Source organism: Chlorocebus sabaeus, chromosome X (assembly GCF_047675955.1).
Source record: "Chlorocebus sabaeus isolate Y175 chromosome X, mChlSab1.0.hap1, whole genome shotgun sequence".
Classification (NCBI taxonomy): Eukaryota; Metazoa; Chordata; class Mammalia; order Primates; family Cercopithecidae; genus Chlorocebus; species Chlorocebus sabaeus.
The window spans coordinates 19821917-19839840 of NC_132933.1; the positions used below are offsets into that span (position 1 = coordinate 19821917).

Below are 17924 nucleotides of genomic sequence, written 5' to 3' on the forward strand. Positions count from 1 at the left end.
ATGGTCCCGTCTTCATCGCTGACCTGCTATGCGACCTTGGGATCATCACTTCATCTCTCTCAATCTCAGAGGCTTTCCCATCAATATTATGGGGGTAATAATACTTGCTTGCCTGGTCTATCTGATAGGGCTGTTGGAAAGAACAATCTGATAAGGTATGAGGAAGTCCTCTGTGAGAAATAGGAAGTTTTAAACAAATATAAGAGGTTCTGAAAGGAGACAATTTAACTGGGATTATTAGGTAGTCCTGGAAATTTGGTTCTTCCTTCTCAGATTAAGAGGTTTGTTATCAGGTCCCCAAATTTTACTATGTGTAATCATTACTGTAATCCCTGTTTGCTGAATTGAAACACCCCAAAAGATCAAATTCTAAGGAAAAAATGGTATGAGTAGATATACTGCCTAAGATTTGAGAATCAATAATATTAGTATAGGGATAAGGACACTTGGCAGGCTTGATTTTTTTAGAGTTAGGGATACTATGTATATGTTAAAGTGCATCAGTATAATGCATTCTATTTGCAGCAAAACTAGGGTGAGAAATAAAGATCTCTGGATTTTAGAATTATGGCTGCTTCAGGTGTGAATACAATACTGCTCATAGGCTGGGTGAGGTGGCTCACACCTGTAATCCTAGAACTTTTGGAGTCCGAGGTGGTCGGATCACTTGAGGTCAGAGTTCGAAACCAGCCTGGCCAACATGGTGAAACATGGTCTCTGCTAAAAAAAATAAAATAAAAAAATAAAAAAAATTTTAAAATATTGCTGGGCATGGTGGCAGGTGCCTGTAATCCCAGCAATCCCAGCCACTCAGGAGGCTGAGGCAGGAGAATCGCTTGAATCCAGGAGGTGGAGGTTGCAGTGAACTGAGGTCACACCATTGCACTCTGACCTGGGCAACAAGAGCAAACTCTGTCTCAAAAAACAAGCAAACAAACAAACAAAAACAAAACAAAACAAAACTGAACTGCTCATAGAACGATATTCTGATCTTTTTATCTTAATGAGAACTAAACCTTTTTTTGTGTGAAAATACACAGAAGAACAGTAGGTGATTCCATCCTTCATTCTTTGATGTTTCTCTTTAACTGACTCATCCTTGAGTGGTGTAGGACATTTGATAAACCCCAGATGGTTTAGAAGCACACAGATAATATATCTGCTTTATATTATCATCTTGTCTAGCTGCTTGCATGTGACTAAATGACCTCTTTGCCATAGGAGAAGTTACACCAAGGAAGATGAACTTTCCCTTCCATATGCGAGATAATTGTTTTCCCTCCACGCCATAGAGTATTAGCTGAGAGACTGACATTGTTTCTTTTTACTGGAAATCATTAGCCTTTTGCCTCTGAAGAAGAGTCACTTCATTACCTAGTACCAAGCAGAAGAAAAGAAAGTAAATATGGCATGATATTTCCGTAAGGTGATACATTAGAAAAGGTATGAATATATGAGTTTGATGGTAAAGTTGAAAACTGGGGTAGATCTGGCTGTAAGCTCAAGTTTGAAAACGTTTTTTCAGAGGTGAATTTGAGCTCCTGTAGTTACGTCCAGGAAATATGAGCCATTACTAAGATCTGGGAATTGAGGGTAAGGCCAAAAGAAAAAAAACGTCTGGAAATGTAATTGTAATTGGGGAGGCCAAATGACAGAGGTTAAGCCCTGGGAAATGGAAAGGCAAATTGGTGTCTGAGAATTCCTGGGCCCGTGGCAGGTCTCTTGCTGGACCCAGGCCATCACTGAACACTGCTTAGCTCCCGTAATCTCCACATGGACCTGTTTTAAGGAGAAGCTGGAGGAAGACTAAGCAGGAGTCAAGAGTGTGAAGTTAAAGGAGACCCTTTGAGGGCGTATGCCTGCCTTCAAACTTACAAATCTGCAAACCTTTGGTAATCTGGAACTCCCAAAAGCTGGCATTGTGGCAAACCTGGCAATGAACTCACAACTAAAACCTCAAGATCTCAGTCATGTCTGATCACTCTGGAGGTTATAAACAAACCTGGCTAAGGACCATGAGGAGGAGAATTTTGCCCTCATCATTGTATCACCAGTGCTTAGAACACAGTGACTGCTGAATAAATGTTAGTAATAAATGACAAAGAAAGAAACAAGTAAATAATGTTTGTTAAAACAAACCAAAACCAAACCTGGCTTTGACGGCCTTTAAAAGAAGTAGCCTTAAGGTTCACACAATAATGTGAATACCTGCAATGTGCCAGACACTTTACCTATATGATCTCTAGTTCCCTCAAAGATTTTGCAAAGTTGTATTTTTCTTAGCATACAGAGAAGCTGTACAATGCATTGTAATATATGTGTATTATCACATGGATATATATATATATCCATCCATTCATTGACCAAGATTAAGTTTAAAAAAATTGTGGTAAGAACACTTAACATGAGATCTCCCCTCTTAACAAAATTTAAGCATATTATACACTATTGTTGACTATGGGTACAATGTGTACAGCAGATTTCTAGAGCCTATTCATCTTGCTTGACTGATACTTTATGTCCTATTCTTCCTTACCCCCAGTCCTTGGTAAACACTATTCTACTCTATGTATCTATGTATTTGACCATTTTAGATACTTTATATAAGTGGAATTGTGCAGTATTTGTCCTTCTGTGCCTGGCTTTTTTCACTTAGCATAATGTCCTCCAGGTTCATCCATGTTGTCACAAATGGCAAGATTTCTTTCCTTTTGAAGGCCAAATAGTATTCCATTGCATGTATATACCTCATTGTCTTTTTTTTTACAACTTCTATCATAACTTCAAGGTTACATGTGCAGGATGTGCAGGTTTGTTACATAGGTAAACGTGTGCCATGGGGGGTTGTTGTACAGATGATTTCATCCTGCAGGTATGAAGCCTAGTATCCATTAGTTATTTTTCCTGATCCTCTCCCTCCTCCCATCTTTCATCCTCCAATAGGCCCCAGTGTGTGTTGTTCCCCTCTATGTGTCCGTGTGTTCTCATCATTTAGCTCCCACTTATAAGTGAGAACATGAGGTATTTGGTTTTCTGTCACATTGTCTTTATTCATCTGTCTATTGTCATTTAGGTTGTTTTCACATGTTGGCTATTGCGAAGAACTGCAGCAATGAACAGGGGGGTGTTAGTATCTGTTTAGGATCCCGATTTCAATTCTTTTAATGAATACCCAGAAGTGGGATTGCTGGATCATATGACAGTTCCATTTTTAATTTTTTGAAGAGCCTCCATACTGTTTTCCATAGCAGCTGCACCATTTTATATTCCCACCAACAGTATGCAAGGTTTCCAATTTCCACATCCTCACTAATACTTGCGGTCTTTTTGAAGGTTAAGTTTTTAATCCTCATTTTCTAAGTGAAGGCTTAGACCGATAAGGCTGCTTGCCCAAGGTTATCTAGCTAGTAAGTAATAGAGTTGGAATTTGGACCCAGGACTATCTGACTGTGGAACTTATGTCCATTCCACAACACTGTGCTGGCTCTTGTGATCACTGTGTTGCAACATAAGTTAAAGCAAGTCAACTGGAGAGTGAGTTGAAATAGCTGTTATTGAAAATGATTGCTGTTTAACTGAGGTTAAACCAAAGGAACGACCTAGGAAGGGCTACTTTGGCCTTTGATTCCAGAATTACAGTTTTTAAAAAGCAGATTAATGCAGGAGAGCATGCATCTGTATATGCTGAATCATACATTAAAGAGGAAGAGAAAACTCATTTCAGAGGATTTGTTGTTATTTTTTAAAAATCAAATTTCATGATGTATAGTAGGCCCAATACAGACTCAGCTCATTGTCTCACCATTTTTGTATATTTACAACATTGCACAAAAATTGAATATGATAAAACAGAGCATCAAGGATAGGTTATATTAGATTTCATATGTATGCTTTGTTTACTAAGGCAGAAAAATAGGCAATACATTTCGGAAGGCTTTCCATAGAAGGGATTGACACAGGTTTTCCAATAGGAAAAAGTTAATAATAAATCTTCCTAAAACATTACTATAATCATTTCCAAACAATAAAATAATCAATTAGACCCCTCATACAGTGAGATTTAGATAAATATAGTATCTTACCTTTAGTATTTTATAATCTTAAAAAATCAATATCAAAACCTTGGTTATTTAAAAATGTTAATGAATTAATTTTAAAAATCTTTGACTTAGATTTCTAGAGATAAATAAAATATGATAGAGGTATGTCTGTTTATATCTCCACTCTTGCAAAACTGCTCACAACAAAATTACTATCTTGCTTATTAGGAGAAAATTTATTTATTTATTTATTTATTTATTTATTTATTTTGAGATGTCTTGCTCTGTCACCCAGGCTGGAGTGCAGTGGCATGATCTTGGCTCACTGCAACCTCCTCCTCTTGGGTTCAAGCGATTCTTGGGCCTAAGCCTCCTAAGTAGCTGGGATTACAGGCACACGCCACCATGCCCAGATAATTTTTGTATTTTTGTAGATACGGGACTTCACCATGTTGGCCAGGTTGGTCTCGAACTCCTGACCTCAAGTAATCCACCCGCCTCAGCCTCCCAAAGTGCTGGGATTACAGGCATGAGCCACCACGCCCAACCAGGAGAAAAATTAAATTTTTAATGTTATTATACGGTACTTTGATTAAGAAGAGCACTGATCAACGACTAATATTTCTTGAGCATCTCCTATGGAGCCATTACTGGGGTCTGTGTCATGAGGAATACATTTTGTCATGTCTTCAACAATGTGTACTGGGGGCCTACTGCATTCTAGGCAAGGTGCTGGAGGCTATATACAGAAATGGAAGATTCCTTCCCTCAAGGAATTCACTAACATAGAAACACAGATGGTCAAAGGTAGAAGGAATTTTAGAAAGCATGTAGTCCACCGTTCTCAATTTATAGTTAAGGAGGCTGTAGTTCAGAAATGTTGTTACTGATTCAGAGTCGCAATGCTCAGAGTGGCAAAACAAGAACTAGAAATGAGCTCTTTGACTGCTGGTCTGCCGTTCTTTTCATTATTCCAATCTACTTGGGAAGATGGGATACTCCCACATGAAACAACTGCTAACTTCAAAACAATACCAGACAAAAAACTGCTAACAAAACATATGGTATTAACCATACGTTTAACAGGAGTTAGGGAAGAACTGGAGACATCCAAGAGAGCGTAAATCTTCTGAGTAATGACATGCAATTTATTTACGGCAGGGGAGACTTGCTATGCTTCTGACATGTTGTAAGGATGAATGAGATGAAGGCATTCCAAGGAAGCAGTACTTCCCTCTGGATCTTATCATCTTGCTCTTAAAAAGATATGTTTTGGTACTCAGGCTAGTATCTCTTTCATTTACAACAGAAAACATGATATAAATTAGGAAGGAAATAATTGATAAAATAAAATACAAAGGCTATGGAGTTCAACCTCTGTTTGTAATTTATACTAAGATCTTCTGAGATGCACAACCTCATGTAAGCCACATTTACTCTCTTCTGAGTGTTTCTTGAATAAAAGTGAGCTGAAGAAGAAAAGCATTCTTATGTGATAATTTTTATAGCAGGAATATTTTAGCTAGAAATTTATCTTTAAATAAGTCACTTATTATTGGAAAGTTTTTATATGTTATGATCTTAATAGGAACTCTCCATAAATCGGGATGTGTGGACTTATTTTTGTAAAGAAAAGCATCACAGGGCTTAATTGAAAAACATTTACTAAGGGACTACTATGGACCAAAGTACTGTGCATATACTAGGGCGATGCTTCTCAAACCATCTGTAGTAAAATCAGCTTATTTTATATTATTTTTATTTTCTGACATGGACAAATACTTTGGGAAAACATCATGAAAATGATTTACTGGAAAAACTGAAAAAGAAATACAAAATATAAGGCCATTTTAAAACAATTATTTGACTCAACAGTGTGACCAACTCTTCATGTGCTTTCAAGTGGCAGCAATATAAAAATGCTATAAAAGTTTCTAGAGGCCAGGTGCAGTAGTTCATGCCTGTAATCTCAGAAATTTGGGAGGCTGAGGTGGAAGGATCCCTTGAGTTCAGGAGTTCGAGATCAGCCTGGGCAACATTGTGAGACCCTCATCTCTGCACAAAATAAAAAAAAAATTAGCCAGGCATGGTGGTACTTGTCTGTAGTCCCAGCTAGTTTGGGAAGGGTGCTGAAGTGGAAGGATAGCTTGAGTTCAGGAGATCAAGGCTGCAGCAGGCCAGGATCATACCACTCCAGTACAGTCTGGGCAAGACCCTGTCTCAAAAAAAAAAAAAAAAAAAAGTTTCTAAATGTTTACTTGGTAGCAGTCACAGATTCACAGACTGGTAGGAAACAGGGCACTGACCAGCACAGGTACACGGACTGCACTCTGAGTAGCACTGTACTACAGGGAGTACAGAAAAGAAGCATATGAATCCCTACTCTTTTAAAGCTCTCAAGTTATTGTGGAGATACATAGGAAAACATACATTTGCTGCACAATTTGGCAAGTGTAGTGGTCACCCCAATGTTGGTACCGCAAGTCAGGCAGCCCCTGGGCCTGGTTGGTAGGGTATGGAATGGCTTGGACCTGCTCTCTCCCTCTCCTTGAACTGCAGGTCTCAACCATACTGCCTCTGAAGAACACAGTTCTTGCCAGGCGCAGTGGCTCACGCCTGTAATTCCAGCACTCTGGGAGGCTGAGGTGGGCGGATCATAAGGTCAGGAGTTCGAGACCAGCCTGACCAACATGGTGAAACCCGTCTCTACTAAAAATACAAAAATTTGCCAGGCGTGGCGGTGTGCACCTGTAATCCCAGCTACTCAAGAGGCTGTGGCAGGAGAATCACTTGAACCTGGGAGGTGGAGGTGGCAGTGAGCCGAGATCGTGCTACTGCACTCCAGCCTGGGCAACAAAGCGAGACTCTGTCTCAAAACAAACAAACAAAACAAAACAAAACACACAGTTCCTAAGGGATAATCTTTATGGTGACTATAGAGTTACAGGTGGTGCTGGGGATGGTGTTTTCTTATGATATGCTACTTTTGAAATTCCACAAGACTTAGGAGTGTGGATAGGGTTTGAGAAGGGGAAGGGAGAAGTTATCAAAAATATGAGTTGTTATCTGTGATGGTGGCTGTTGATTTCCCATGATAAGTTGCTTGAAATTCATGGAGCTCTGGTGAGAGGAAAGGACCTTAATGGAAGCAAACACGTGAGATGTCAACTGTTGAATGCCAATTGGCTTACTGGGGACCCAGGCTCCAGAGCATAAAGACCCAGAAAAAATCTTAGTGAAATTATTAGAGGTTCTACACATCGTACATCAAAACAGATATATTACATTACCTGAACCACTGTGTTTTTTGGTCCAAAATGATTCAAAGCAAAACAAAGTACGTGTGAATTGCCATGTGGCACATAAAGCCATGCCTCAGGCATCACCAGCATTTGGATTTAAAGCTACTGTGCTCTCAATCACCAAACTAAAACCCCTTAAATTTTTATAGAAAACCAAATATCCTATGCAAGAGACACAAAATGTTAGATTTACATACAGTGCATCTGCCCAATCAAAAAGAAAATCAATGGACTGGGATATGAAGAAATATGTTAGAAATCTAGGTCAATATCCCTTATACAAACAAACACAGAATAGAATAATTTTTTATTTGTGGTAATCAACATGATGGTACAAATAAAATTTTCAGTAGTTTTTTTCAAGACTTGGACTCTGACTTACAAGAAGCTCAGTATATTTTGTGGATTTAGTGAGGGCAAAGCATAGTCCCTGATCTGAGTAGAGGCTATCCATCCACAACTCACAATGCAAGCATCTCAGCAGGGTCTATTAATTTTCCATACACATGGAGCCAAATTCTGCCTGGGATTATTATGCAATTTTCAAAATGGCTCTAAGTCTTTCAACTTACAAAGTTACCATTTACATTGCACTGGCCTGCTGGCTGGGATGGATGAATGAACACTCTTTCCCAAAGGACCATAATTCATTCTCTGATCATAGCTTATACATTTGGGAGCATTGGGATCAGTGTGCCTGGCGCCTCCCCTCCCCTCTGCCCCACAAAGGAGTCATACACTGCAAGAGAAGGGGAGACAAAGTGGCTGTGTGCCATAGAGTGCAGAGGTGTGGCCAGGGAGGTGTTGACTGTGAGCAGCACCAGTCTAACATATAAGCAACTGTCTACATGATGTGATTTCAGGTGCACCAAAAAAGGCCTCATTGCCCCTCAGTTTAAACACTCCCTTCCCACTGGCGGATGCCTGGAATTCCACTGTTTTTAGAGCTCTGTTCCTTTGGTTTAAAGCTTTGATCCTGTTAAAATACTTGTACCCCTGGGTGGGCAGCCCCATTATAACCTATCAACCATATACACTGTAAACGGATGAGTTTTAAAGTTTCTTTTCTGAAAGCAGGTTTTGAGAGTGGAGTTCAGGGGAGAAGATACTGTGTACCTGAGGGATATGGGGAAAGGAGAACATCACCTGGGGGGCAAAGGAAACTGGGCCCAAGACAAACAATGTGTGCGTGTGTGGCCGCGCGCACGGCTGTGTATGAGCTCCTCCCATGGCGGCAGCTGTTGAACACCCTTTCTTAACCCTCTCCCAGAAAACTTGATTTATGCTGCTTTTGGAGCCATGGAACCAGACTCTCCTCCCAGCTACAGCAAGATAATAGTTGCTGGCTACAGCTGGGAATTCTCGAATTCTTTCAAACTGGAGACTAGGAGCGAAAGGTGAAGAAAAGTTCTTCTGGGCCTGCTGTGCTAGGTAGCCTTCCTCTGGGGTCCAAAGAGAAAGATGGGACCCAACGATGTTATCTAAATGCTTCCAACTGGGCCTGAAAGCACAGAATCATGAATTGTCAAAAGTGAACACTGGCTCAATCAGCACATCCTTTTGTGTTTCTAGACTGATTGTTTCTCTTTGTCTCTACTAGCTGAAGAGTAAGGATGAATCACTGGCCTTACTTCTAACACAAGGAAGGGAACCTTGAAAGATAAGACAGTTGTTTATGTAAAAGAGGAAAAGAAAACCCAGTCTTAATTCACAGTCGCCCATTTGGGCAGTATATAGTATGTAATGTAACAGATTGTATGCTTTGGTTAAGGAACTGGATTTTCATCAGTAAAATTCCAAGTTACTGGGTAGGCAGGGCGGACAGCTGCTCATAGCTTTCCTCGATGTCAGTTTCAGTGCCTGAAATTCTGCTATTAGAGTCATCACTTAGGGAGTAGAAGGTTAGAAAGTCTTTGAGAGGCACTTACAAAAATGGAACCACTCCTTAAACTTAGCAAGTTTTATTAACTCTTACCTTAGGTTGGCTAAAAGCTCTGAAGTAGCCGCTTGGAGGGGCAGCAGAAGCTTTTAGGCCAAAGAAATATTTTCCAAAACCTCAGGGCCAGTTTGCCTATGACAGCCCAAAGCCTAGTCATTCACATATCACCCCACACATTTTGTTATATCTTCATATTCCCATTACAATTAAATATTTTTCTTCAAACCAGTTCACATTTTTATTGAAATAAATGTATCATGGCACCAGCTACTTAGTTTTGTCCTAACAAAATCATGGGTTGGATGTACTAGTTACATATATTTTTTCTAATCCACCATTAAAATAAATATTTATTAAAATGAAAAGCAAAAACTTCATTGGTCCACTTCAGTTAACCCAGGGATTCACACACTTCACTTTGGAAAGCACTGACCTAGCTCATACAAAGTATATTAAATATAAAAGCATGTATTAAAAATAAGTCCCATTCCCCTTTTTCCAGGTACTCAATACCCAGTAGTTGAAAACAACTGTTGCCTTTGTAGTTAGTTGCATGAGCTCTGGAAGATCATGAATTTATGGGAGGTCATGTCTTCCTCTGCAAGGTCATGAAATTCAATCAATGCTTGCCTTCCAATCTGCCCTTTGGTCACAGGGCTCCACAGGTGGAACATATCAAACTCACCAGCCAAATTATGACTCTTAATTGGTGTTTCTTTTAAAGTGGATATGTCATTTGTCAAATGTTCAATGCAGGCGCAGGCCTAGCCCCAGGCAAAATTATGAAGTAGGAGAAGAATGCCAGATACATTGGCCGCACTCAAATGTTTGTTGAAAAAAGAGTGAATGGGCCCTCCGTCCTTGACTCCTCTCCCATCCCCCATATCCACTAGGTCATTATACCCTTTTAACGCTATATGCTAAATATCTCCAGTAATTTTTTTCCATTTCCAAATCTTCTCTGCTACAGGACTTTATCATTTCTTGTCTGAATTATTTTCACAGCCTCTGAACTGGTCTCCTTGCTTCCAATCTTTTTCCTTCTCCAAGCCATTCTCCACAGTGCTGCTGGAGAGATCTTTTAATCAGGCAAATGTGATCATGGCGCCCCCCTCCCCCACCGTGCTGAAAATTTCCTTAAGTGGTTCCCCAGGCTCCTCCACATGGCTTCAAGACTGCATAATCTGGCCCTTGCTTACCTCTCTCACCTTAGCTCTTCCAACTCCCCAACATGAAATCATTACTTGCACCTCCCACCTTCCAACTGGGCCATGCCAAGCCCTCTCCCCTCAGTGTCTTTGTTTACACTGCTTTCTTTGCCTCAGAACCCTTCTCCCCATCTGCTTGTCTCACCTAAACTCCTACTGGTCTGAGTTTAGGTCATCATCTCCGGCACGCTTTCTCTGATTCCCCCTCTTAGTAACCCTTAGAACTTTCTTATCTTAGCATTCACACAGTGGGTTAACATTCGACTTGGTTGTTTTCCCTATTAGTTTGCAGTTCTTTGAGGTCAGGTACCACAGGTTGGTTAATCTTTGTATCCTCATTGTCTGTTTGTAATCTACAGTGCCTGGAACACAGTAGGAGTTCAAATATTTGTTACCGAATGAATAAATGGATAAATGAACTTCCACCGTGACCTTCCTCTCTCTTTGTCTCCCTTCTCAGCCCATGGGTCCTGGAACACAACCTCCTCTCCCCTGACCTTGCACACCCCAGACAATTTCCTGGTGCTGAGGTTCTCCCTCAAAACCTACTTTCACCTAGGTCGGAAACAAAACCTCAGATGACAAACTAATTCATGCAGAGGTGTTAAGTAATTTCATCATACAAATACTTATTGAGTTCTCTACTGGAGTAGGGTGTGGAGGATCATGAAAAGAATCCGTGCTAAAGATCCCTCCTTACCAGCATATAGGTAATGACCAAAATGTATTCCTTCTCGGAGAGATATTTGATTCTCAAAGAACTGGATTTCTAACGGTGAAATCTAAGCAGGAGAGGTGGGATTTGGGTGTAGAAGATCTTTCAAATAGCCTTCTACTCCATCTATGAAATAGGCTAGCTTTGGCTCAATAAATTTGCTGTGTAATGATTTTCTAATGAGTTAGGCTAGCTTTAAGCCCCTGGTTATTTCGTTGTAACTAGTTAGGCTTTGCCTCTTGAAGGGCCACCTGGGACTCTCGTGCAGTAGATTTTCTTTTAACGCCCCAGAATCAGGTGCTTTCTCTGACTTTGTGTGGCTCTATTGAATCAAATCTAGCAAGCCACAGGGGCTTTCAGACTTTTAAGATACAGTATTCAAAGGTGAGGCAGGCTGTGAAAAGCCCAGTGGTCCCTGGCTGTCCCTGAACGTGACTATTTGCGGGTTGGCTTTGAGAACCTGGTCAGAGCTGCGTTAGGAAAACGGTTCGCGGGAAGCTCCTCAGAGAGTAGAATGAGGAGGTGGATTTTGTGTGATGGAATACCTTGTGTGGCTCTGGTGGCCAGGAAAGAGCTGGCACAGGCTGAAAGAAGGCCTGTGGCGAAGCGGAGGGGCACCTAAGCCAGGGACCCCCACCTGCCCCCAGGAAGGATGAAAAGGAGGCAAAAATCCTAAAGGGAAAAGCCCTCCAGGCTGTAGGCCAATGAGCGGCGGGAAGGAGGAGTGAGGCTGGGGAACTTCTCCCAGAGCCAGTCAGAGGGGACGGCTGCTGGGAAGCCAATCAGCGCGCTCGAGCCTGCAGCCCCTCTGCAGTAGTTATGCCAGAGCGCCCTATGTAGAGCGGTGGCGAACGGGCAGCTTGGCTCGGCTGCCGGGAGCCACCGCGCGCGCTCCGCACCCTCCTCTCGCACTGCCTCCGCCTGGTCCCCGCACGCGGTGCCCTAGTGGCCCCCGCCGCCCTCCACGCCGCGCCCCCGCACCCCGCAGGCTACCGGCTGCACAACCGCCGCCTCCCCCTGGCCGCGCGGCTCGCCTCGCCCCGCCCCGTCTCTCCTCGCTCCGCCCCACGCCAGTCAGCCCCGCCCTGCCCCGCGCCGCCAAGCGGTTCCCGCCCTCGCCCAGCGCCCAGGTAGCTGCGAGGAAACTTTTGCAGCGGCTGGGTAGCAGCACGTCTCTTGCTCCACAGGGCCACTGCCAGGCTTGCCGAGTCCTGGGACTGCTCTCGCTCCGGCTGCCACTCTCCCGCGCTCTCCTAGCTCCCTGCGAAGCAGGATGGCTGGGACCGTGCGCACCGCGTGCTTGGTGGTGGCGATGCTGCTCAGCTTGGACTTCCCGGGACAGGCGCAGCCCCCGCCGCCGCCGCCGGACGCCACCTGTCACCAAGTCCGCTCCTTCTTCCAGAGACTGCAGCCCGGACTCAAGTGGGTGCCCGAAACTCCCGTGCCAGGTGAGGAGGGGTCCCTTGAGCGTTCCCCGCACTCAGCGGGGAGCAAGGGGCGCGTGGTGGCCCCGCCGGGCTGTAGTTGTGCGCCCTGCAGCTGGGCACTTGGGAGTGGTCGGTGTGCCTGGGGCCTGGCTGGATCTACTGAGGGAGGGAGAGAGGATGTGTGTGGAGGGAGCCCACATACCCCAGTCTCACGCTGCTGTCAGGGAAGGTGTGAGCGGGAGGAACCGTGGGGATCGCCCTCTCGTGAGCGCCTGCTTTTTTGGAAGGGCGAGAAGGTGGGAGCTATTTTCCCGGGTCTTTGCGAACTGGCGCCCCGCAGCCGAGCTGGTGCCTCGGGAATTTGCCATCCTTGCTCGCACATACGTGTCAGAATTTCAGCCTTAGCTGGACCACAGCTCCAGCCGTCCCTTCCCCAGCGTGCCCCCCATGCCCTCCTTTCCCCAGCCTGGGTTTCCTAAGCCTGGGCCCAAGTGCAAGCAAAGTTGAGGACAGATTTCTGAATCTGCAGTGGCGGGTGAAGACACACCGAGGCAAACTTTTGAATAAGAGGGTCCCCAAAATGAGGAGGACTGAACCTTTTCCTTCAAAACAGCATCCCTTATATAGGTTAGCGAAATCGCTTTAAAACCGGTGCTGCTGGCCCAGGGAGCCGGAGTCCAAAGAAATTTAACTCCTCCTCCTCCCAAATTCATCTGCCTTCTTGACAGGCTAGATCCTAAAGGGGAGATGATTTTAGGTGGAGGAAAGTTTCTGAACGCCTGCCTTTTGTTCTGCACAATCAGATCGTGCCGTAACGACGTATTTTAACTTTAGCCGAGGGCTGCCGCTGTCAACAGATGAATATTAATGGCCCTGCGTGATTGACTGTCCAGCGGTTGGGCTCCTAACGCCCGCCTTAGAATCCAATTAGACCAAGTTGCTACACTGACAATGCGGACAAGAAGAGTCGGTTTCAAACAGGTTAATTTGTCAGGGGTGCACTGAGAAGAAACGGCCAGTTGTATTCCGTAACCGTGAGACGTTTGTGGCCTCCGGGGTCTCTTCTCAACTCAGGCATCCAGTGAGGCGCGCGTCCCGCGCTTCCGAGGGATCGGGGAGCAGCCCTAGCCAAAACTTGGCTGGTGGCTCTCAACAAGTCATGGAGGCGGGCCCGATGGTTGGACCAAGTTGTGAATGCGGATGCGCGCCCCGTGGGCGCTACCAGCCAGCGTTCACTGGTAGGAGGTTACCTAGGCAGCCAGCGCGCCCTCAGCCTTTTCTTTAGGTTGATGAAAAGAGCCGAGTGAGCCTGCTGTTTAGTTGCAAAGGTAATTGGTCACCCTTTTTGGTGACTGAAATGCATTTGCGCATATGTTAAATATTGCTTTGCAGGATTTCGCTCTAAGGGAGGGTCGAACTACCTCATCCACTGTTAAGTGTTAATAATGTACCACGTGGGCATGTGCAGGAGCTGTAAGGGGCAACCTATGAATCAGTTCCACAGAACTGAAACAACTGGCGAATCTCTCTCCCCTGGAAGTGCCATGGTAATTAGATTGTTAAGGCTAGAGAACATGCTTTTGTTGGTAATGTAAAAATTGGTCCTCACAGGCTGAGCCCCCACAAGACGAATGGGTCCAGGGTTGGGGTTGGGGCCACATTTGGCTGATTCAAAGCCAGGAGGTAAAGATGGTGCCCAAAAGAAGAAAAAGGCCAGAGGAAAGCACAGATAGTCATTTAGCAACCCCCCTCTCCACACACACTCCTGCAGGCAATCGCCCTCCCTCGCTCTCCCCCAGCTCTCTGGCTGCCTGCCTCTTTGCAGCATCTGTATAAAAGTATTGGGAGGGCCCACACACTGTGTGTATGAGATTTGGCCTGGGCTCCTTCCCTCCCTTTAGGCCTAGGGATAGCCATACACTTATAGAGAAGAGGGATTTGTAATAAAGGTTTTTCATTTTCCTCTGCTATTTCACAAACTCTATAGGAGAAATCACTTTTCAAGGGTTTTCATCATATAAACCCAACATTCCCTGCTTTAGTTCTATTTAACAAACACAAACACTGTTGAGCACCTTCTACATGGCAGGCACTGTCCTGACTCGCACTGGCCAAGCCAAACTTCAAATATGGTGATCCCTATACAGCTACCATCATATATCCTGAATTTTCCAGAGGCAGTGCAGGTTTCTAATACTCTGCCCTGGCATGGAACCATGTGTCCTGAATTTTAGTGGGACAAATATGGTCACTGTAGGTATGGAAAATGTGAAAATCCTAATGTTCGTGTGTGGAAAGAGCACATCAGTATTTTAGGGAAGAGACAATAATGGCAGACTAAATACAATGGTAAGTGCATAATTTCGAAGTGAATGAATGTATAATTTGCTGCTGTCGTTCAGTGGTTGGAAATTGAAAGAGAGCTGAAAATTATTTGATAATTATGAACCATCACGATGACCGCTTGACTTTCCCCCCTCCACATCCATATTTTAAGCCACGTTCAGTTTGCCTGCTGTACTATATTAACTGCATTAAAGCTTTCTTTGTCCCAGATCAAATGAGATTCAGTCACAGTAAGGAGAAATCCTCAAGAATGTCCTGTTTCACTTAGGGGGAGCATTTGGGATTGACGGCTAACTTTGGCCATTAGCAGAATTGGGTTAGCCTGAATAAGGTACATTTCTTATGCTGATATGGATAAGACTAAATGGCATTTGAGACAAGCCAGCCTAAAAAATAAATCACTGGTGCTGAAGGACTACACTAGACTTCCACAAAGCTGATCTAAAGCCTTAAAATCTCATGTTCCCATTTCTTTTGGAGTGTTCAAGTCACAGGATAGCAGTTCTAAATAGCATGTCCCCAAAATCCATAGATCTCTTCATACCCCACTTATTTTTTTAAGGATTTGTAACTTGGAAAGCACCACAGATGGAAACCAGGCGCACAGAGTTAGCATTTGGCAGAAAAATCCATATAACTGACTTTCAGTACAGCTCTTTTGCCCTTATTTAATTTAGAAAAATTCAGAAAAAAGCCAATGAGCTCATAAGTCTAGATGTTTATTTTGTTTTGCTTAACCTACCCACAGGCGCAATCAAGAATGGATACAATTTTAGGCAAGGAAAGTGAGCTAGTAATCAGACAATGATGTTTCCAATTGTCTCAAGGGAATGTTACAGAAGTCTGGAAAAAAATTCCTCTAAACAAAAATCAAGTGTAATTCACTTTATGAATGCCATACACCACTTTTGTCAGGGGAGGGGGGTAGCGTAAGGGATGGATGGAAATGAGAAAATCAAACAAACCGTGGTAGTGTTGCAACTCCCAAAAGATTGAGGGATCTTGCCTTGGAAGGCCTTGGAAAGTGCGAGAACCAATCCAGAAGGCCAAATGCCTGTATGGGTAAAAGGCAGTCTTTAACAGCCAAAATTGACTTGCAGTTTCTTGAAATAGATGAAACAACATAAAAATAAAAAGCAACGTGCTTGAAACAAAGAGAGAGTTTGGTATTTTTTGTTGTTGTTTTTACTGTGAGAACTAGCCTCCGTATCTGGGTTGCCAGCTGCGGTTCCCCAATTAGTTTGAAGCAGTTAGCGGTCCTAATATCGAGAGAGAATAATAAGTGAGGTGTGGAAAGGTTTTCTCTCTTCTGAGATTGCACTAGACATTTGGGTGACCAGGTGATTTGTTAAAACTTTGAACAATACAAAAAACTTTGTATTGTGTGCTAACTTGGAACAGTTAGAGAATTCTTTCAAATGTGGTCTGAATAGTACACGAATCCTGATACTGATACCAAGCTGTGCTTAGAGGGAGCCATCAATCTGATGGAGGACATGGCTGATGATTGGTGGGGCACCTTGGGCTGAAAGGAGTCTAACACTGCCAACTCCTTGGCAGCCTCTGTAATAGGTGCTGGGGGTGCAGAGAGGAGTGAGACACAATCCCTTTTGTCAAGGAGCTCACAGTCTAGTGGGGGAGCATACAAGTAAACAGGCTTCCCAGGAAACTTGTAGGATTAAAAAGGGTGAAAAGGGCTAGAAAATACCTCCAGGAAATTGGCTGAAATGGTCACAATAGCCAGCCTGGGCAAGGGAAAAGAACTGAAGAGATGAAGTGGGAGATAGGGAGAAGTCTCTTAATAGGGCCGCCATCTTAAAAAGAGTTTCTTAATTCTTGGAGCAAATTCCATTTTGGAAGCATTAGGAAATACAGACATAAGAATTTTGATGGATGCTAAATGACACAGATGGTGTCAGTTTTGCAATGTGTTTTTTTCTTATAGACTGGTAGGTTGTATCCAATATTTTGATGCAATATTTTTGAGCATTCTGCTACTTCCATCTTTAGAATTGCAATGTTTGCTGTTCACTGTAGCCTAGAAAAAGGCGGCTTATTACCGATCTGGGAGAAAAGAGTCCTGGATTTGTCTGGTATGAGAAAAGACAGAAAATATGTTTTCTCCCTAAATGACAGCTATCAATGACCACGCCAACTTCAGTGTTTGATGCATATACAAAACTATGGGTCTTAAGAGGTATCTTATTACTCATTTCTAAGAAAATTGAAGATAATCACTTATAACTTGTGCACACGATACATCATTTGGAAAGAATTTCACTGGGGATCATGTTGCTCAACTGAAAAGTTCTGGCATGCTGAATTTGTACATTTTTTTGTGAATGCTTCCTTTTACTCTGATCTCTAGCTTTTTTTCTGCATATGGTTATTTGTATGTTTTAGATTATAAGCCTCTTAAAGGGAAAGCACTACATTTGAGCAGTGTTGAGCACAAGGCCATACAGCATTTAGTAAATAATTGACAAAAATAGAGTTTCTAGATCATTATGTATTCCCTATGAACTCTCACATACTTTCTTAAGCCATATGTCATCTTACATATTTTAAAAGCCTAAGCCCAAATTGTTACGATACATTATTGGGGCATGTGGACAAACTTTTCAACCTACATATATTTTGGCTGGAGACAGATGCAGGCTTACCTCAGTTAGCTGGCAACTTTTATCATCAGCGGGGCTTATTAAATTGTTGAGTACCCAAATAACAAATTGAAATTAGCAGAATTGTTATGACTGGCTTAGTATCATTAACGATCAACAATTATTGCAGCACATAAATTGTAGGACATCTCTTAAATCAAGCCCTCTTTGATTTAATGTCAGCTAGACCTTTCTTGCTAAGGTTGATATTACCATATTTGGGAGTTGAGCTATATAACACATGCATGGACCTGTTGAAGTATCTCACAGGTTTTTGTAACCTGGAA

At 43.0% G+C, this 17924-nt stretch overlaps 1 protein-coding gene across 1 annotated transcript in view; it reads left to right on the plus strand.

Moving 5' to 3' along the window:
* The first annotated feature begins 12078 nt into the window (after positions 1-12078).
* Positions 12079-17924, plus strand: part of GPC3 (glypican 3) — a 457513-nt gene continuing 451667 nt past the window's right edge. Inside the window, exon 1 of the mRNA XM_007992737.3 lies at positions 12079-12652. Within this exon, the coding sequence (XP_007990928.1) occupies positions 12478-12652 (175 nt within the window). The 5' untranslated portion in view covers positions 12079-12477. The remainder of the gene's footprint in view (positions 12653-17924) is intronic.